This window comes from Cyclopterus lumpus, chromosome 4 (genome assembly GCF_009769545.1).
Source record: "Cyclopterus lumpus isolate fCycLum1 chromosome 4, fCycLum1.pri, whole genome shotgun sequence".
Classification (NCBI taxonomy): domain Eukaryota; kingdom Metazoa; phylum Chordata; class Actinopteri; order Perciformes; family Cyclopteridae; genus Cyclopterus; species Cyclopterus lumpus.
Window position 1 is genome coordinate 14,051,102 of NC_046969.1, and position 21,919 is coordinate 14,073,020.

Sequence of the window (21,919 nt, forward strand, 5' to 3'; positions counted from 1 at the left end):
ATAATGTAAATAATAAAAACACAACATATTTAGGACAAGACAGATTTATTCAATTTTCTAATCAGATTTTTAAGAGGCACAAAACAAAAACAACTTGTGATCTCACACCCACATTGTAATCAACTACAAAACAAAAATATGTTTATGAGATGTCGGTGTGTTATTTGGTACATTATGAATGTTGTGAGGAGTCGTCTTCAGCAGAAGCTTCTGTTCAGTCTGACTGTAGCTCCACTGCAGGCTGGAGGCTTCACCCCCTGAAGACAGTCTCAAAGTTACAAAACTGACCAACAGGTTATTAATAACTGTCAAACACTGATCATTTTTATTTAGTTATTTTTAAATCACAATTTAGTGATGAAACATTTTTTTTTAGAGTATTGTTTTACTTTTACCTTGGGAGAAGATTTCCCAAAGTTTCTTACATGCATTTCTACCAGCACAATATCTCAAATTGGAGTCCCAGTAACAAGAAAAACCATCCTGACCTTGTAGAGTTGGCAAACGAAGTAGAACAGAGACGACATCTCTTTGTCCTCATTCTCCTCTTCGTATTCCTGAAACGGTTTGTGATCCTTCAGATACATTTAGTCCTCTTTAGTTGTGAATTGTTTAACGCTTCATCAGCAGCTCTTGACTACAGATACAAGCAGTGTACAGTTTAACCAAAAACTACATCCATGAATAGGAGAGCATTAGATAATCATTTGACTTTATCATGAAGGACATTTAGTTGTACATCTTTTGACAAGTGGCTTCTTATTCAACCAAACTGTCCCAATGCTTTTGCATGATATGCGCTACAAATTTTTATAATATTTTCTTATACTTTACAATCGGTTATATGCAACATTAAATATTGAAAGTTCTACACTGAGTGTCAGAATTTGAACATGCAAACCAGTGTCAGACAGAAACATCATATCCTGCGCAGCTCAAACTTCATATTCAGCTTGTCACTAGGTTTTTATTATACATTTAGTTAAAAAGTGTAATTATGCCTCTTCAGTCAAGAAAGATAGGAGAGAGAACTTCATTACTTTAGGTCTTTGTAACACTTCAGCATATCGATCATACAAGCGCAGCATGTTTTACCCCATTGACGGTGAGCCAGGGGACGTGCGTGTGCACGGGCCGCAGCGCTCTGGTCATGACAGCGTTGCGGTGCATCAGCTGGTATCCCAGACCTCCCTTCCAACAGGAGTCGACACTCGACCAGGAGACGGAGGGAGCGTACAGCTGGAGACACTGAGACAGATCATCATGTCATGATCCCTACACACTGCCCACTATACTGTAGTATAGACATGTATTGATGATGTTCATGTCTTTGCTCTGATGTTTTGTACATTTTAAACTCTTGTCCTGAAGAAATATAATTTAAGGATTGCTTTTTTTTATTTTATAAAACATTTTTCTTTTAGGATTTTAAAGACATTTTACTCAGATTTCCAAGTAATTACAATCTGACCAGGTGGTTGGAGTCATATCAAAAAGTAAACGGTGACGTCTGTACTTCCTGAAATCCCTCAAGAGTTTTACTGGAAATCCTGGAATGAAGCAGACGAGCCAAATGGAAAGATTTTGTTGCACATTCAGTGGATTCAGCTTCTTTAAGACAAATTTGTATTCAGGATTTATCTTTATCTTGTAGAGCTGATCCGATTACTGTACAGTAGGTCAGTTTTTTTAAAGCTGGAGATGGACATTTCACCTTGGTTTTCTCTTACAAATAATTTGGTTTAGATTTGAATAAAATAGGACATTTGTTAACTTGTCTGAACATCTGAGAACATCTCTGTAGGTACTCACAGGCTGGGCAGCGTTGACAACATTTACAGACGACTCCATGCAGTAGATGATCTGAAATGCTGTGTGTCCCGTTAAATGGATGATGCAGGCCTGAGGAACAGATGAAGCAATCTATTGTCATAATGTTGTATTATTTAAACTGTGACAGAGCTACCGCGATGGTGAAGAAGGGTTTAAACCTCAATCATGTTTCCTCTGCATTCAGGCTCTCCGTGCTGACAGGTGAAGGGAGAATTTGCTGATGGGATTTCCTACAAGAAATGTCAACTTTTAGTTGACGCGATGATATTAAATCATTACATGAGCAGAGGACGTGAATCAGTGTACCTTAGCGTTCCCGTAGGGGACCAAAGTGACAGTCATGATGTCCTGAAGCATCGTCCAGGTGGGGAAGAGCTGCTGGGTGATGAAGACTCTGCAGTCCGGACACAAACTCTCATAGTACAGAATGACAGATACTGGAGGAACAGCCTGGTTTGGTCTGGTAGCATTCACCTCCATACACTGCTTCTCAACCTACGCCAGGGAACGAGAAGAAGAACGACAGCACATTTTCTGACATGTCAAAATAAATGTGTTCAAATATACTTTTATAAAAGAGACACGAGCTAAGACCTATGAACAGTCACACATTTGGTGAAATCATGACGAGTTCTTTCAGGATATAAAAAAAAAAAAAAAAGTAACTAATTAAATACACTACTTTTTAGTATGTCAAAGAGTGCAAGTAAGATTGGATCAGATTTGTCCAAAGGAAACATTAATTGTTCAATTTAAAAACTGTTTAGCTTCACAAATGCAGCTAAAATGAAAGCTTCTACTGGCTTCTGACGAACAGCATTCCTAAGACACCACTGCCAATGGGCATTTTATACACAGCCTGCAGCTGCAAAGTAAAACAAACGTTCTGTACTCAACTTTAAACCGATTAAGCGTTTGTTAGATTTGACCCAGCGCTGCCGGTCACATGAAGAACCATTGGTGTTCAATTTCTGAAGCATGACTCTCATTGACACACACACACACACACACACACACACACACACACACACACACACACACACACACACACACACACACACACACACACACACACACACACACACACACACACACACACACACACACACACACACACACACACACACACACACACACACACACACACACACACACACACACACACACACACACACACACACACACACACACACACACACACACACACACACACACACACACACACACACACACACACACACACACACACACACACACACACACACACACACACACACACACACACACACACACACACACACACACACACACACACACACACACACACACACACACACACACACACACACACACACACACACACACACCAAATCATATTGTCTTTACTATTAATATGCATTGTCTGCAGTGACCCTGCTCGAGGTGGAACAAATAGACTCCATGCAGTGTGTTCATTACTCACATTGCACGCTATGGCGATCTCCAGGGATCGGCACCACTGAGACGGCGGGTACCGGCAGGCTGGTTTAGGGTGAGCCGAGCCGGAGCTTCTCCAAACGACACAGAAGAGTAAACACACAACGGACAGCTTCATGGTGGCTGTCAGGAGTCCACGCAGAGACCGAGGAGAGACGACTAAAAGCGGCTCCTCCTAATCAGAGCCGCCCAATCAGCCTCATCATCAGCTGATTAACTCCAGGTGAGAATGCTGCCTTCAGGGATCCTCGGAAAGCTCCCGCTACTTGCTCAAGTAGGTGGAAAACGACCACAAATAACATCTTGCAGTTCAACATTAGGGTTAATTAGAGAATGTTTTAATGACTAAAGCTGTGTAATAAAGTCTGCTTGCATTCCTCTGCTTTCATGTGTTTTTTCTGTAATATCTTTAATCATCAATGTTTCTGTGACATGAGGACCTGCAGAGCCGCCTGGCTGTCTGATGACCTGCTGCATTGAAAAGATCTCACAGTACAACTCTTTCTTTTGACTCTGCGCTGACGTCACTGGGTTTGGTGGTGACTGTATTTGTAGCCTTGATTTGACAGGTAACAGGTGAGGGAAAGTAACTAGCCTAAATATATTTACTCAAGTGCTATATTAAAATATTACTTGTACTTGACTTGAGTAGTTATATGTTCTGCTACTTTATACTAATCCATGAACTCATTAACATCAGCTCAACCTTTATGTGCATGGTGCAGCATAAAAGGGGTGCTTATACACTGATGCATCAATAAGTGTAATCCAATAATATAAAATATATTGTCCTGAATATATATGTGTACTTTTACTAAAGTAAATGTGAATGCAGGACTTGTAAAAGGACATGTATTTACTGTAGTATTTGTACTTTTAATAAAAAGAAAACCTCTACCACACATCCTCCTATACTTAAGAATACAATTTCTTTGACACTGCAGTTTACACATTGTAGCCCATCTAGCTCTTTGGAAGTGGTACAGGTTTTTAGGATGCCGTCAGTGGACCTGCAGCTCTTCAAGTTGCTTAAGCAGATATTTTAAACAATTATTTGGCCTATGTTAAAAATCTAGGTTGTACGATGTTGTTTAATAGAATACACAGTAAATCAATGATGAAAACAAGTGTTGTATGGGATTCTTCTATATTTAATTTAACTAAGTTAAGTCCCATTGAGATTTTAAATGTTTTGCAACGGAGACCTGAAGTATTATTACTCCATAGTTGTGTAAATCCACAGTAGGTGGTACTGTGGTGCAGCTCATGATGTCTGAAGTCTTGTAGGGTTTTGCTCAAAATGTATTAAATGTAAATGGTATTTGTCATGTATACTTTATACTTTGTTTATCTAGACTTGTAGTTTTGATTCAACACCACCTACAACATATTAAGTCTTGAAATCCTCAGGTTATCAAATAATACTCCCAACAATTCATTAATCCATCATCATCTCAAATTTATTTGGGGATCTAAAAGTGCATACATGAACAATGATGTTCTTAAGTGGGTAAAGTCAGGTTTACACCAACAATGTTTTTTGAAACCATCATTATTTTTCAGATATGACTCCTGAATGAAACACAAGCTATTTCAAAAAAGCTGAATGTAATTTCATAATCAATACATTAAACAAGCAGTTAAACAAACAGTGGTTCTCACATCAATATTAACGAAGGGAAGCTAAATGCTTTAAATTAAAGCAGAAAGACAAGTCCATACAGCCACAATGGAAGAAATAAAAGTCAGAGTTACAGAAACATCAAGTACTATGCTGAGAGGCATTTGATTATATGAAACATGTCCACATATCAAATGCCCAGACTTTAACCATTTAAAAAGCCGATAAAGAATGATCCTACATATAACTCAGGCTGGGATGGAAAACAACCCTATCACCTAAAATGTTGTGGTTTGTGTAACAAATGTTACATAAGCTACCATGTTTATGGCATGGAAGAAAGTTGATGGAGCAGAGCACTGTGTGAATGCAAATATCAATTACTAAACAACCTCCTTCCTCTCAACACGACCCACAACCACACCAAACATAACCATCCCTCTACTTACTAAACCTAATCTGTCTCCAACACATTGACTAAACACGTACCAAACCCGCCTACAGCTCTTATACGGTGTATATACTGTATACCCTCTTATTCAGCACATAACCGGTTCCTTTAATCAACTCCATAACCCTAAACACAGACATTTCTGTATAACAACCCGTTCTTCACACACAACATTTATCTTGGCCAATTATGCCAAAATCCCAAAGTTGCATTCACTGAAAAGGTCATTTAATTTTTTTTAATCTGAGACTAGTAACAAACTCTATTCTCCAGTATCAAAATGGCCATCCACTATCCCAGCTTCTTCCTGCCGAGTTGCTGAACATCGGCATTGATGGAAATCACATCCAATTGGACCTTCATTCCTTGGAAGGAGGAACTGTGTAAAAAATACATTCCCCTTCAAAGAATTAAAGCAAGCATTATTACCACTAAAACCATCAAAATTTCATTACACCACAGAACTTGACAAACATATCCGGCTCATCTAATCGTACATGTCAGTAATCCATTGTATCTAACGCAACATTTCAGTAAAAACTTTCACGAGGTGCTCAGCAAGAAGAAATCTTGTTGATTTGAATCCTCCCTGGTGGGAGGTTTTATGGAGCATGTACTAGTTAACTGCCAAATGAAGAAGACAGAAATATGTTATTAGAATCTATGTTATTTTATTATTAATTTTTTAGTCATAAACATTTGCAATGTTGAAATGATCGGCAGGCTAGCTTAGCAAACATAGCTAGTATCTGGGTAGCTCTATAGATAATTAATTGAAGAAGTGCATTTGAATCTGCTTGTAGGATGTTTTTCCTTCATCATAACAGTATTCTTTATAACTGTGTATAATTCAGTATCCAACAGCAAATGTATCTGGGTAATGGTTGGTAAATTAGCATCAGGTAATAGTAGGTTATGAATCATAAGTTGGACAAAACTGCACTGCTATGATTGCAGCTGAAAGCACATCATGACACATTTTATGATATGAGACACCAAATTATTCTCCTCCAAAGCATTAATCTTTGTGAAATGTTTTGTTAACTCTGTATTACATTTTTTTTTTTTGCACAACAATAAAACTGTTACGTTACAAAGTGAGACAGTGACATGAGAAAAAAAACAACTTTTGCATATACAGCCTACAAAAAAAGATGTCTGACTTAACTAAATACTACTAAGTGGTCAGCTCATTAAACTCATATCAGTGCTACAACATATCAATCTCATCAGCAACTTAGCACCACCTTCTGCTTCAGCAACAGGGCAGATGTACTTGAATCTAGTCATAGTATCTCCACCTCGCATGAGGTACTTGTGTGCAAACTTTAAATCTAAGCCCCTCGGAGAACTGGTGGTCTATGTTGTTTGTGCACATATACAAAGAAATAACCAGAGTATGTTAAGTTTCTTCTCTTATAATTCACAATATTAAATACATTTATATTTTAAAGGTATATGGACTCACATTAAATACTTGATCAATCTATTGAGTTTGTAAAAAAATAAAGGACATATCCTAAATAACAAGGGACATATTTCACATGCCAGATGTGCACCCAACATGCCTCACGTAATAACAGTCGTTTAGGTGCATCAATCCATGTTTACTGTATAACAAGTATCTAAAAAGAAGATCCTGTAAGGCAGGGAATTCAGGCTGAAGATGAATGTTCAACCGATTGTGTGAGCCATATTTCCCTTAACTTTAGTTTTTAATTTAACACTACACCACTGTTACATAGTTTTAGGCTGCGGTCCAATAATCTTCATTGCTTTGGAAAGTTCCTAATTTAGGTGAAATGACCCGAAAGTATCAACGTTGCAGTCATGATAGGAGCTGGTTGAATTCTCTAAATGTTCAGGAAAGGTGCTTAAATGGTTCCTTTCTTATCTCCTTTTAGCAAAGGGTACACTGGGCCACTAAAGGAAAGGAGATAATTTCATCCCACAATTTCTTGCATAAGAAATATTTAAAGTGAAGCACTATGACAATCAACATGACTGACAAGAGACGCAGTCATCACATATGTTCATACAATCATACCAATTGGGATTCATGTTGATAAATATGAGTGGACAGGAGCGTGAGCAACCATTCTCAATGCGACAACTGCTTTCAATTCACTTTTATAACTTAGAATCCTTTTATATTTCACTTTTATAACTTAGAATCCTTTTATATTTCAATTTTAATTTAGGGTACGGTAATTGAGTGATATTTTTCACCGGGTTGACAAGAAGCAGTTTGTCCCTAAAATTAGGAGGAAAGCTGGTCATCCATAAAGATCAGTTCACCTTAAGTGAAGCTGGTCAAAGTTGTTGCTAACGTCAGGGAAAAAAACACTACGCTGTCATCAGCAGGTGGCCAGACAAGATACAACATGAGGAGTTGCAACCATTATCCACAGACAAGAATAAACCTCACTCTCTCATATATATATATATATATATATAGAGAGAGAGAGAGAGAGAGAGAGAGAGAGAGATTGCATGAAACAACACTGTAAGAATGAACAGGGAAAAGTATCAAAGATGTGCTTTGATCGTCCCATCTTAGGAACATCATAGCTTCACCACGGCAGACCCACATCAGTAACATTACCAGTAACAGATTCTCTTAGCAACGCAGTTGTCTTTTCCTAAGTCTTTGACTATTTGACCACAGCCTTTATTTCTACACAGGAGTATGCTACTGCATGCCAATGAGCACTGAGTATTACAAAGCAGCATAAACAGCTGACCAACATTTCAAAATGTACTTCTTTGCCATACAGAGTAACAACACAGGTTAACAATCCTGCTTGCACTGCCATTGAGTCTACTCTGTCCACACGCTGTGCCGTGTCCGATTGTACTACCGTGCAACACTATATCGCAGATTCATGTGATTCATGTGGTCACAACAGACCACACCCAACATGAAAGCGTTTCTTTTACATTTGCCTTGACATTAATCACTCATCCTGTATGACTGACAGGTGATCTCAGAGAGGCGCATTTAAGGAAAACATCAGTAATGAGTGCTTAGTACCAATAATGGAAACAAAGCCACAAAAACACACAGAATACAGCTAACCCATCAAATAAAGGTAACAAAACATATCTTTTATAGCTGGTGTTGAATTTATAGTACCTGAACTGGTATCAAAACGGTACCCAGTCATTATGTCCATAATATAAATTGTAAATGCATATAATTCCAACGTAATCTGTTATGGCATGCAAAATCAAACATTTACACCTTTTTAGTGCCACAAAGTAGGAATTGGACAAATAAAACAAAATTGAGAACTTCCAAGTGTGCAACTTGCATCAAGCGTTTGACTTATGATCACTCATAGAGAAGTGCATTCAAAGTAACTATTAAACAGGGAAAAATAAATACATTAAGGTGCACCCAAAACTAATAATGCCACTGTTAATAATTACTGTATTTTTGCTTATAAAAATAGTTCAAACTATTCACTGTAACTCACAGTGCACTACCAATGGAGTCCCTGTTACCTAACCCTGGGGCCGCAGGGGCCAGGATAGGCCTGACATGTTAACAACTTTCATTTAGGTATTCAGGTATATTTTGCTGCTGTATTCAAAATATCATAATTTTGTCACATTTGATTGTAATATACTTTTTTTGATCCACAGCTTGAATCATATTTTTAGCTATGTCGCTAGTGGCTATATACCGCTATATAAGGTTTATCTGTCAATCACTTTTACAAAATAGTTGAATAGTTGGGCTGGTTATTAGTACTTCATTTAATACCCATCTAATAGACGTGGCCCTGAACAGCATTAAATAGAAGAACACTCACTGTGGATTGGCTGCGAGCAAAACCAATAATTATTATTTCTAGATCTGGGCAAAAAAAGGATCAATAGCAGGTATCATTTGACTCGAGAAGTTTCGATAGTTCTACGTTCATTTTGATCGATACCTCTTTAAAAGGTGTGGAGTATCGATACCCAGCCCTATTAAATATAATGATTTAAATATGATACGGCTAATATTTAGCTTCAATAATAATACTCTCCTTGAGGGTAAGGGGTATTTGTGCTATTGTAGCCTTGTATCCAGTTAGACACAAGCTCAGTGTTTGGTTCATCAGAACATTGCTGTTTAACATCATGAGGGGACACGACATCTCTCCTGAGAGAAGCACACAGGAAATCATGATGGCTGCAACAGGAACACTTAAGGGCACTTTACAACCCGAAATCTAAAAGTCCTGTGTATTAACACTCCAACACGTCCAGAGACGTATCAAAGCTGCTGGTTCACCAACTTCTGCTAAATCCTCAGAAAAAAATATAAACTAGAAATACAGCCGTCTCATTAATCAAAGGTTTATCTGAAGCAGCATGATCTCCCGTGTGCCGAAGTAACTGTGCTTATTGGGTCGGTGTTCTAACCACACACAGTAAGGCTTTCATAATTTGCCTGTGCCTCATGTCTACTGCTTCACAGTTAATACCCACTCACATATTATAACGAACACTTAAAAGTGTTAAACAGACACATTTACAGATTACAATAACTTAAGCTTGATTGTCTCATTTTTATCTAAACTAAAATCTTCATCTGCCAATAATCTAATTGCTATAATGACAAGAAAAAAACATTGTACATATAAGGGATATAAACACATATTAGTAATGTCTGGAGGATATTGTGGAAAAGTGTATAATGAAGATGACAATAAGAAAATAACTTTTATATTCCACTTAAATAAAAACTTTTTTTTCCCAACCAGCAACATCAATATGTGAAATGAGTGTCTCACAAATCTTCAACTCTCATTTCTGTGCTTATGTGTGTTCTGGTTGTCTTGTTTGGATAAAGTGCTTGTGTGTCACCTCAGTTTCTATATTACACTACCCATAATGCACATGGACATGGTAGTGCAGAGTCCCATCCTGAGCTCAGTTTCCAAGAAGCACCTTAAACACTGCAACTGCACTGATTATATTGATTTAAGATATGTATTGTGGAGGGATGCTGGCTGATGCACACCATGACTTAACTTATATATGAAACTTCATATTTGCTTTTTTAAGTATTTATGATTTCTTGTGCTTTACCTTCAGAAAAAAACTGAAATATTTAGTGTCTGAATTAGTGGATAACTTAGATACATTTCTCTCCCGGGAAACATACCATCATTTTTATACTTGAAAATAGCAATCCAAATTATATCTCTCTGCTTTGATTGTTCTAATAAAGTTTAGTATCAGTATTCTGACAGCTGGAGAGTCGTATCCTGTGGTACACTTCTAGTTTAATTATAAACCACGGCACCCTTAAGCGTTTTTAACTGTGAAACTTTGACTTGGGTACCTGCACCAGTTTGGGAAACTGTCTGACACCAGCAGTGATCACGTGGAGGCAGTATTTCAGTAGTACTTCAGTACTGCCACAAAGATTTAGTTCAATGTTGAATTCAGCTAAGTACTTAATCCCAATTGTGTTTTTTTACAATCTGTATGTGCAGATGGCGAGCAAATGGGATTTCTAGTATTAGGAATAATAGCTTTAAAAATAAATTGGCTAGCTTCGCACAGAGCTGAAGTCAATATCCAACCGTTGTGTTTAACTAACAAAGCTGACAATCAACTAATCACCCTCAAAACTGTTCAAAATCTGTTCCACGTGACCTAGCAAAGCATTTGAGTGGCTGTTGCTCAGTAATGTTTGTTGTTTTTTGTTTGCTGCGACATCTTACCAGTGTGGGATTTGTGTGATATGAGCACTGAAACCATTTCTGGTGAAGTATGGTGACAACACGAACCGGTACTTTGTCAGAGCCTGGTAACAGTGTCCATGTTGGTGCATCTGTGGTGGAAATAGTGAAGCTTTGGGAAAGTGCCATCAGGGTGGCATGCTGGTGTGTCTCAGCTGGACTGCTGGCTGAGAGCGGGCCAGGCCAGGGTTACATTCAGCTGCTGGTTGTGTTGGATCAGGGATGTGTGTCGATAGTGGAGGACCAGCTCTCTTAGCGATGGGTACTGGTTGAAGGGCTCAGCAAAGCCAAACCCTGTGGATGTTCTGTAGATCACACAATGCTTCACATCCCCGTCCACACTGCATGAGACAAAAGGTATAATAATTATAATTATAATAATCCATCCATCCATCCATTTTCAATACCGCTTATCCTCATTAGGGCTAATGATGTGAATTTTTTCAGGGGGGTTATGTCCAACACAGCCACAGGATAGGTTACACGTTTACTCTGCACTCTGCACACCTTTGACTAATAATGTATGATGCATTGGGATTAGAGAGGCAAAATGGTATGATTTGTACATGCCTGAAATATGCAAATCTTATGCTACTCACACAACAGAGCAGGCAAAGGAGCCTCTCTGAGTCTGGCTGTCTCTGATTAGGAAGGTCCCGTCCCTCCTCCCTCTCATCAGCTCTTCGGCCTCCTTTCGTCTCATACCACCAACGTACCAGCTCCTCTCCTCCTGGTCTGTATCATCTGCCAGAGTGTACGGGCTAAAGGACGATGGAGAGGTGGAAAGGTTAGATCAGTAAGGAAATATATATTTTAAAGCATACTGTTCGCAAAAAATTGTTGTCCTTTTTGCCCTATCATCATACCAACAGAAGAAAGTCATAAAGCTGTCACAGTGAGTTGCATGTAAGCACTGTTGCCACGGTTAGCTAGGAACATTTTTATTTAGCATGGGTTTTAATGCATATATGCCCATTACATTTGAAGTAATAGAATATAGGGCTGTTGGTATACTGCATACATTCTTCGCTGCCATACTGCAGATGTTTGCATTAGACGTTTTCAAGATTTGCACACAGAGGCATGTTTCCGAATCTTGTCAGTGGCATATGAAGTACCCCATAACAAATAGAAATAGTAAAATATTTGATTGTACATTTCTACATATTTATTTATATTAGGCTCAGTCGACCAGGTTGAATGAGGATACTCACTCTTCTTCATTCCTGATACCCAGCCAATCATTGATCTGGCTCTGTCTGGTGCCTTGCTGGGTGAGCCAGCTGAAATATGGAGAAAACACAGTAAAAGAAAGTATTCATATGGAGATACAGAAGGATTTTCCAACAAAATAGAAAAGAAATGCAAATAATATTCTCGTCCATTATAGTTTTTGAATATTCAGCAGTCACATTATACACTGCCACAGCACACTGAAATAGGGGCACATTTACGAAGAAAACCTTCAATGCATAACAACAGCAGACTTTGAGTTTTGCTTTATTTGTTGCAAAGTTGCGGCATCAGTTGTAATAAAGATACAGGGCTGAGTGTGTAATTTTCTCACAAAACCTCAACAGGGTACATCTGCTTATTTTAATTTACTCAAAGATAGAAAGATAGAAGGACACAATCTTCCCATCGGGCCGCATTGTGCAGAGCATGCTGGACATTCACAGCTGTGGCAACATAAATGAGAACAGCTGATTGGTTTTTCTATGTTTACAACTCAGCTGTGTAACTGGTATGTGACCGACTGATTTGAAATAAACTGAAATCAGTCATATATCAGATGGATTTCATCTAATGATAATTATTAGACTCCAATTAAGAATCATGTTGACACATTTGATATGCCCTGGGGTTTGGGACCCGATGTGGGGTCACCTGATATGAAGATGGTCAGGATTGATACGGTACATCCAAAAGAGTGTGGTCACTAAACACTTAATTTATTCTAACAATACTTTCAGTTGCTGCCCGCTCTTGCTCTGCAGTTCATCTGCACGCTTTCTGCCTTGTTTGTATTGTTTCATGTATTGAGACATATTTAAATGAAGGCAAGATATCACATCTGTATTAATCTGTCTAGTCTGTACACAATTGGTTAAGACTGACGTTCGAATATATATAGGGAAGTTGTAATGAGGAGTTATCTGCACGATACCTCCTCATTTCACTACAAATACATTGATATGGTGTCAGCTGGCAAAAGGGATGAAAGAATCCTACTTGCTGTCGGAGATATTATTTGTAATTTCAAGTAAATATCACAACATAAAACACGTGTTTTTTGTTTAAGAAGTAGGCATTTCATGACTCCTCTCATGTGATGTGCGCAGTAGAAAGCCTTGGTTGTGCTGCTTTTTTCATAATCTAATATTATATTTTCATATTTCTTATTTTTACTATTCGAATAAATATTCAAATTTAGAATACTTGTTGACGGCCCCAGCCCAGACCTGCCTCCACTATTTTGACAACATACATAAATCTCGAACATGAGGTGCTGAAGAGTGTCATTTACAGCAGGTATTGATCTCTGATCTTCCTGAGCTGTACTAGGTCGGGCTTCAGGTTGTCCATTTTCTTGTCGACCTCCATGTGAGCCAACGCCTTCCTCCTCAGCTCCTCCTCCAACTTCTTTTTGCTGTTGTGGATCTCCTCCACCCTTGACTGCAGCTCATCTGAATTGTTTTGAATCCTAGGAGGAGGAGGAAGAAGAGGAAGAGGAAGAGGAGATGGAACAAGTTCAGTAAACAATTCAGAGTCTGCTGGTTTGCTGTGGGCATGGCCAGCAGTGAGTAGTGAGAGTTTTAATTTAGATTTTGCCTTCAGAAAATAAGTCAAACAGAATACACAAAGTGACAAAATTGGAAATACGGGTTGGTATTTTGAAGCATACTTGTCTGACTGTGTACTGCTGTCTAATGTGAGGAACATGTCGATGTATTCTTTGCTGTAGCGTTCTTGCGTTTCACATTCCTCCTCAAAGATCCGAATGATTTCACTGAAAGCCTCTATGGCTGTCCGCTTGCTCTGCAGCTCCTGGGGAGGAAAGGCAACACATCTTTACTTTGACTGTCAAGGCCTGACAGTCAGACTTAGTTGTGGTAAAGCATTCAGAAGTATAATATTTACTTAAAGATTTTGCTTTTAACCAATAAAACAACTGATTTAGTCAAATTAAGTTTCAATGATTATTGTTGTACCTGAGAGGTTTGGTTAAACTTCTCAAACAGACGATCGTACTCTTTGCTCTTCTCTTTGTATTGATCCTGAAATATCCTCAGCTGTTCTCCAACTGCATCAATGTCAACGTCAACCACAATCTGCTGCTAAAGACGAGAATGTTTAGATAGATTAAGATATTTAGGAAGATACCAGAAGTCATTGAAAGATATGAAATACCAGGTTCATTTTTAAAGCTCCTATGATTCATTTAATCTGATCTGAACTTGACACAAGGTTTGTGGCATATTACAAAAATGGAGACAGTTAATGATCCCTGTTACTAGCGCTGATGCTGCCAAAATTGCATATAGACCTACATAGTTTCAAATAAAATCACAACAATAACAATAAACCTTTACAATAAATACAACTAAAAAGGTTTACTTTTTTATATTCAGTTATCATATAGTTTATTATATAGCACATTGAGAGGCCTCATAAACCCACCTGCTGGTATCTGGTTATGGGATAGAGTAGCTGTGTGTCCAGTTTAGAGTTGTACTGGGCCAGAGACTTATTCTGGAAATACTGGATCAGGTTCACCACAGAGGTAAAGGCCAGTGGCTCAGAAAAGCCGTACTTCCCCTCATGATGGAAGATCTTTATCAGTCTGTTGGAGCCACCTTTCCTACAAAAGTCAAAGCATAACTGTCACAAAAGCTGCCAACACCAATAAGGCCCCCGATCACCAGAGAAGCAGCACTAGAAAGATGTCTGGAGAGAAACCATTGTTTTTGAAAGGAAAGGAAAATAACTCTGGCTTTGGCTATTATTAGATTTGACCACTTTTAGGACCCAATGATAAGGGCTATTTATGGGTTTAATTCACTGATGTAATTTCCCAATGGCAGTTTGTGGGAAAAAAGGTTTTTTGGCCACCATGACGGACCCAAACATTTTAATTTCACCGTTTGGTAACTGTAAAATTTGGCCCAGAGCCTGCCACTCTTACTGGGAGATTGGTCCCGACCAAGGGGGGAAATAATAGACATGAAGTTATACTGAAAAGGTTGACGGGTATCTCATTGATTAGACTTTGTCATCCTGCATCATCTGTGCATCATCAAGACTCAATCAAATTCTGGTGACTGAAGTTTAGGCCGTAGTTAAATGCTTCTGATGTGTAAATGTATGTTCTTTGGCGTCTCAAAGAGCTCACGAAGAAATAACTAATGGTAAGCAATATTAGGAGTCAACCATATGTTATGACTGACTAACAGAGACAGGACAAAAAGGCACTGTACAAGATGGCATCTTGTACGGGGATGATTCAGGTTTTTTGTGGTTGGGATTGCTGTCACACACTTGTGAATGGACCGAGTACACTGAGCCTTGCACAAGTGGTCTTGGTTCGGTTGTTAGATCCACACCAGGGTTCAATGAACAGCTTTCACACCAGCCCAAATGAACCGCACTTAGCGAGCAAACAAGTTTGAACTTTGAACCAGACCTACGTGTGAAAGCACCATTATAGTGCAGTGACGTTTTTAGGCCGATTCTAGTCAAATACATATCTTAATTTTCAGTAAAAGTCTTTTTAATTTTTATTAGCACCATTTTGTCAATTTTCAGACTTCTGTGTTAGTGTATGCGTTTTCAAAGTTTTCAACTCTATTCAACCACCCAGCCAATAGAATCAAACGTCTGATGGTGAAGCGAGGTAGCTTTAAGAAATTTGCTCAGCAAATATTCTGTTTCTTTTATTTTAATACATTTTACATGCCTGATATGTTTTACAGTGTTTGATTAAGAAATGTCATGAGGACGCACAACTCAGTAGAGATATATTTACCATAATGCAGAAAGCAGAAGCCGGTCAAAATCACACTTCTGGAATCAGCGTTAAATGAATTTGGAATTTAGAAACATTGGAGTGTGTCTTTTCTGTCAGACACATGTGAGACGAAGGAATAACACACGTAAAAAAGGTGTTATGTTTCTGACCGCTGAAGTCTGCGCCAAGCTCTAATCAACAAAGCTTTATAACTGAAACCTAGTCTGTCCGTGATTCAACTAAACAGAAACAGAAATGTATAAAGTTACAGTATAAAACCGGTAAAACTAAATTTAGATTTTGAAACCAGACAACTAAAGTTAGACTTTGAAACCAGGAAATAATAACTGACCTCTAACTACATGTTTTGGATTCGGAGGGAACATGGCCTTCCCACGAGATGCAAAAGTTATATTGTTAGCAGCTCAAATACTTTATTCCACATGCAGAGCATGAACTGTGATTTTTGCTTGTGCTGACAACACATAGAAGTCAAAAGTGCTTACCTTAGTGTGAGTGTGTATTCCCTCTTAACCTTACTGGACGCATCTCGGACCAGGAACGTGCCATCAGGAGTGTTTCTCATCATCTCATTTACTTCCTCTCTGGACAACCACAAAAGGGCATTAAGGTTTCAAACTGTTCATGGAGAAGTTTTAAGAAATCGACTTGCAAACAAAGTTGATATTTAATATGTAAACAAACCAGAATAATGTTCTGTATTATATTAGTATTAAATCATCAGCATGCTGTATGAAAATATTCAATACCTGGAGGTATTTCCCCAGTACCACTCGGCATCAGACAGATGGTTGTCATCAGAGCTGCAGTCGCATGCTGCCATTGCTTTGGTTATGTTGTTCTTGGGTTGAGGTTCTGACCACAGAGGCAAAACAATATTTGCTTAAATATAGAATAGCAAAGACAAAAATGTTGTAATTTAAAAAAAACATCAACAGCAGGTTACCAAGTATTCTTTGATTTAAAAAGGAAAAAGGAAATATTAATATTATTAAGTCTGGATTGTTGGATACATCAGGTTTAAAATGAGTTTCAAAGACAAAGTATAAAAAAGTACTTCTATAAAAGATAATCCATCATAGTCCTCATCCTTTTATCCCTTTTTACTTATTATATAACTATCTGTTTCTTAACGATCAACAGCAGGTAACCTTTGTCATGATCATCGTTTGTGCTATGTTGTAAAGTGATGAGATAAGCTACAAAAGATCTGATATACTTCTAACAAGCAGAACAAAGAGATCCTTGAAGATTACCTCCCTCCGTGACAATGTTGGCTCTTAGTGCAGCAAACACGTCATCATGATCGACAGGGGTGGAAAGGTCACGCAGGAACGCTGTCAGGGTGCAAGAGTGAGGCTCGCCGTCGTTTTGGCCCATCTGAGGCTCGTAGAAGTCTGCAACATTAAGCACCCAACGGCCCAGTGTTACTCCTGCTGTCCATGGAGGCTGATCTGTGTGAGGCTATCTGCACTCTGTGGTGGTTCAGCACACGCTGCTGGCCCACTGACGAGGACTCCAGAGGGAGATATCGTTGTGTTGCTTGCACCATGTGGGAGAGTTTGTCCAGACTAGTCTGCTGACAGGTGACACTGTCTGACTGCCTAAAATACCAGAACGGGCACTCCTCAACACTCAGACTCAGAAGCCACTCTGCTAGTGCTCGACCTCGCCTTGCTTTGCCTCGCCTAACAAACAACAGCTGTCCGCAGCGAGATGCCATGGGCATGAAGGACTGTAGCTGTTGATGTGCTGCTGTGTCTGATTGTGTTAATGGTGCCTGTGTGTGTTAATGGGGTATTAGGAAAGCAGGGGAAGGTGGGAATCTGTCTGTCAGGCATTTCATTTATGTGTGAATTGTTTGTGTTTACTCGCATGTGAGAGGTGTGCTGTTAGCTGTTGATGTAAATCATCCCTTCAGCACTTGCGATGGTATGTCTGAAGATGCATTAAATTGCTGCTGCAAATAGAGCTGTATGTTGGAGGAATCATATGCTGTAGTAAAATTAGAAAGTGTGTAAACTCATTAACCCTGAGCCCACAAACAGTGAAGCTCTGTCAAAACTTGCCCGGTATGGAAACCTAAGAAAAGCTCTGCATCTAATACATCTTGAATCTCTGTGAATCATTCGCATCACTAAGCCTTTGAAACTATGTGATCCCAGCTGCTGACATTTCTCTTGACGTTTGCCAAATTATGTTTTACTAGAGCTAAAATGACTAATTGATTGAAATAAAAAAAATCTGCTCTTTTGTAAATGTATGATTACCATCTATCATTGATGTTCAGGTTGCAATATACTTACTGTAAATGTTACCATCACCCATTGGAGTAAAAGTTAGAAGTATCAACACGGATGACACAAACTGACATGAGACAAATGTACTTAGTGCTGACTTACAGGAATATCTTAACACTTTCTATTGTCTAATTTAATGCTGCAGACGTTTGATTGAAAATATTTTACTTTGTTCTGCATGATTATTTTATCCGTTTACAATAAATTCTTCAAATATATCACAATTACAATTCTAAATAAGATATCAGCATAGATGTGTAAAAATGCTTAGTATAGCACCAGGTCTTACCTTGAACTGCTGGTGGAGGCTCCGGCCTCGTCGACACGGATATGTCTGTCTGCTGTTGAGATTGGTTGAGCAGTGATGACATTACAGAAAATACAGAATGGGGCTCGGGATTATCCCCCATATGGTTGGTGCTCTCGTTGATGACCACAGCTTCGTCCCTGAGATGGAGGGATGCGAGTGATGACGTTGGGAAGTCAGCTAGCTGGAGCTCATTGTCCTGTGCACAGTTTAGCGCTCTGAGCTGGAAACCCTCTTCTGCCATTTTCACAACACAGACTGAATATTCCAGCTAGGTTATATTGAGTTGGAGAAGCAGCAGGATGTTGGGTGCCACGCCGCTGTTGATCACATGCTATCAGCTTACAGTTACACTCATGGCTGAGGGATGGAGAAGGGACGATGTCGAGTTCAAGGCTGCCCTGTGTTGTGGAGGTAGAGCATTTTCCTCAGCCTGAATCCCCGGTTGAACTTCATCACAGAGCAGAGCGATGACATTGCGTCATTGTGTTTTCACTTTAAGTACTCAGTGGGAGTTTTCTCTGTTCTGCTTCACAGTCATTCGCTTAAAGGGATTCATATCTTGGAGCTACCCAGAACAACCAGTTTGTTCCTGAACAGTTGACTGCCCGCTTCATAGGCACCTTGACACTAGTTATTGAGCCGTAAACCCACTGGAGAGTAACAGACTGTCTGTTATCATTCTCAAGGACTCGCGTATCATCTCATGTCAGAAAACCTAAAACAAAAAAAATGCACAAATATAGTGTGAGAATCAGTGCTGAGAATTATGACAATAAGGTTTTTTGCATGCAAACATCTGGCCAAATAATGGTTTAATAATCTGCACAGTATCACAAATCTGTTTATTATTTGCTATGTTGGCCAATTAATCCCTAACTTCTTACAGCTTCATGTTGCAGACCCGCCCAGTACGTTCATGCTCAGAAATGTTTTAATTGAATTGCTGTCATTATTATTATTCTAATTATAGGGGCTTTCTGTAGAACAGGTTCAGAAAAACTCAATCATTGCTGTTACCGACACGTTAATGCATTGAAATGTTCAACACCACAGTTATCTGATAGGTCTTAACACCGTCGATGTGAGGCTTACATTACAACTGACATTTTTCCATCACGTTTATACCAGATCTTATATCCATTTACACATCTGGCTGTATCAGAAACGCTGCCAATAAAGGTGCACTGGAAACAGATTTAGGCAGATTATATGTTAGAGAGAATGTACAAGAGAGTATTTTATATTGCCTTTTGGGATGTCATGGGATTTGCTTTTTAGGAAGTCGGTATTAACATTAACATTTTTTTATATAATGACTGTACAGTGTTATATCATGTAATCCATTACATAGTAAAGAATTCAAGGGACTGTGACTAAATCCTCTTCCTCTCCAAAGCATCTGGGATTAGTCAGCAATTTATTATCCTCCTATACACTTTACAATGTGACAAGAGATGTGAGATGGGGTATCATCTGCGCTACAGAGTAAAATGTCACTTTTTTGTCATTAAAATGTATTTTAATAAAAGATCAGATTATTGTCATACCATTATTGATCTGATCCCATCACAATAGGTGTGGTTTTAACAGAAAAAAACAGAGGTCATAGTTGCTTACCTACAATGCAATTGAAAAAAAACACAGTAACCTCATAGAACTTCTTGTATTAAATACTTTTTTCATTTACTAATTATGTTCAACTAATGCTTCTCAGCATCTATTTTGGGTACCGGAAAAAGCTTGCAAATACTGATTTATTATGTGACGACTCAAATTTACTTTATTTGTATCTGTGCTTTTAGTAAACAGAAAACTTAAGAGTGTGTTCTGTTTCTACAAAAGAAGGATATGGTAATATCTCAATTTACTGAGCGATGAAATATTGCGGATCAAAAGTCAAAGCGGTGACGAAATGGCGTCGACATCAAAATACTTCCATTGGTACGCAGCCATGAAGTCTTCGTAGAACGATGTACAAGGGACATTGTGTCCAGATCCTGTTGAGATGATGCACGATACTAAACTTGATTTTGACGAAGTCCTGTGATCTTTATCGCATAAACCAATTTTCTAATGTTTTTATACGTTCTTTAAAAAACTAAATGTTCCATATTGTTCAACTCTACTGGATTATTTCATTGAGAGTCAACGTTTCTATTTATGTTTGTTAGTGAGAAAAACATGAATTAGGATGTGTATGTGTTTAGTCATTACCAAAACAAAGTAAATATTGTTTGCTAGGCTCATGCGTTATTATTGGATTAGTGGATCCATAAGGAAAAGCAATAGTGAGAAGCAAAGTTGGAGTCCTAAAAATCTCTTTACGTATGTTGCATTTTAAAGCGCTCGTTTGAAAATGTCACATACTTTGTCAGGCAATTAAAATTGTCAATTCACCATCATAAAATTAAGAACGTATTGATTTTGCTGATGACGGTCTTCTGAACGTGTTCTGGTCAAATATTCGATTGTATTCCGTTATCGGTCAGTGTTGCATCACAAAAAACGGGACGGCTTACATCCGCCATATTTCTCCCAACGCCTTCAAGCTTTCCATCGTCCCGTATCTAAGCTTGGAATGACGAAGAGATACGAAGGCTGAACATGCACGGAACTTTCAAAATGGCAACTTCTGGTGTAGATCAAATCAGAACAGCCTGAAAAAGGAATCATCATGAGGAAACTCAGCAGGACGGGACAGTACGCACCTACCTGGGCCAAGACAGAAGGGACCGGGCGGCAGTGGAAGCCAACGTTTCATCAACATCCATGAAGAGGCGAAGAGACGTAGCTGGACGCACACGTGGCTCAGATCAAACCAACCACCGGCCTCGGTCCTCACGCCATCCAATGTCCCTCTACCCCCCCTCTCCTCCCAACCCGCGCTGCCTCTCTGCCTGTGTCCTCCATCTTTTAAAGATCCTCTCCACTTGGTTGTTGTCCATCCCCTCTGAGTGCCACATTTTCCCACGATGCCATTCCTCTTGGTATTTCCTCTCCTCGTCGACGATACTCTTCATGCCTTCATTAAAAAAAAAAAATCAAGCCTTTTCCATTACATTTCCCACTTAGTTTTTACTTTTAGATGCAATGCACAGAAAAAAAGTCCACTTATCTGTGGAGTGCAGTATAAAAAAACTATACAAATATATTTT

The 21,919-nt window shown here is 38.8% G+C and overlaps 2 protein-coding genes across 2 annotated transcripts; both read right to left on the reverse strand.

Annotated features, from left to right (window-relative positions):
- Positions 1-83: 83 nt before the first annotated feature.
- LOC117730107 (gamma-interferon-inducible lysosomal thiol reductase) lies at positions 84-3,441 on the reverse strand. Its single transcript, XM_034531635.1, has 7 exons — positions 3,296-3,441; positions 2,140-2,328; positions 1,992-2,063; positions 1,813-1,902; positions 1,096-1,248; positions 489-557; positions 84-257 (listed from the first exon to the last, which is right to left on the reverse strand). Exons 1-7 carry the CDS (start codon positions 3,425-3,427, stop codon positions 198-200), a joined length of 765 nt encoding a protein of 254 aa, XP_034387526.1. The 5' UTR covers positions 3,428-3,441; the 3' UTR covers positions 84-197.
- A 7,835-nt stretch (positions 3,442-11,276) lies between these two features.
- LOC117729698 (phosphatidylinositol 3-kinase regulatory subunit gamma-like) lies at positions 11,277-19,005 on the reverse strand. Its single transcript, XM_034531014.1, has 11 exons — positions 18,744-19,005; positions 17,411-17,584; positions 16,904-17,009; positions 16,640-16,738; positions 14,807-14,987; positions 14,338-14,463; positions 14,031-14,173; positions 13,653-13,829; positions 12,340-12,408; positions 11,725-11,886; positions 11,277-11,466 (listed from the first exon to the last, which is right to left on the reverse strand). Exons 1-11 carry the CDS (start codon positions 19,003-19,005, stop codon positions 11,277-11,279), a joined length of 1,689 nt encoding a protein of 562 aa, XP_034386905.1.
- Between the last annotated feature and the right edge of the window lie 2,914 nt (positions 19,006-21,919).

Coding starts and splice junctions, on each gene's coding strand:
- LOC117730107 (XM_034531635.1), bottom strand. CDS start 3,427: ATGAAGCTGTCCGTTGTGTGTTTACTCTTCTGTGTCGTTTGGAGAAGC. Junction 1,249..1,812: donor TTGTCAACGCTGCCCAGCCT/GTGAGTACCTAC, acceptor GATCTGTCTCAG/TGTCTCCAGCTGTACGCTCC. Junction 558..1,095: donor CCTGGCTCACCGTCAATGGG/GTAAAACATGCT, acceptor AAACCGTTTCAG/GAATACGAAGAGGAGAATGA.
- LOC117729698 (XM_034531014.1), bottom strand. CDS start 19,005: ATGGCAGAAGAGGGTTTCCAGCTCAGAGCGCTAAACTGTGCACAGGAC. Junction 17,010..17,410: donor CAACATTGTCACGGAGGGAG/GTAATCTTCAAG, acceptor CTCTGTGGTCAG/AACCTCAACCCAAGAACAAC. Junction 14,174..14,337: donor AGTTTAACCAAACCTCTCAG/GTACAACAATAA, acceptor TTTCCTCCCCAG/GAGCTGCAGAGCAAGCGGAC.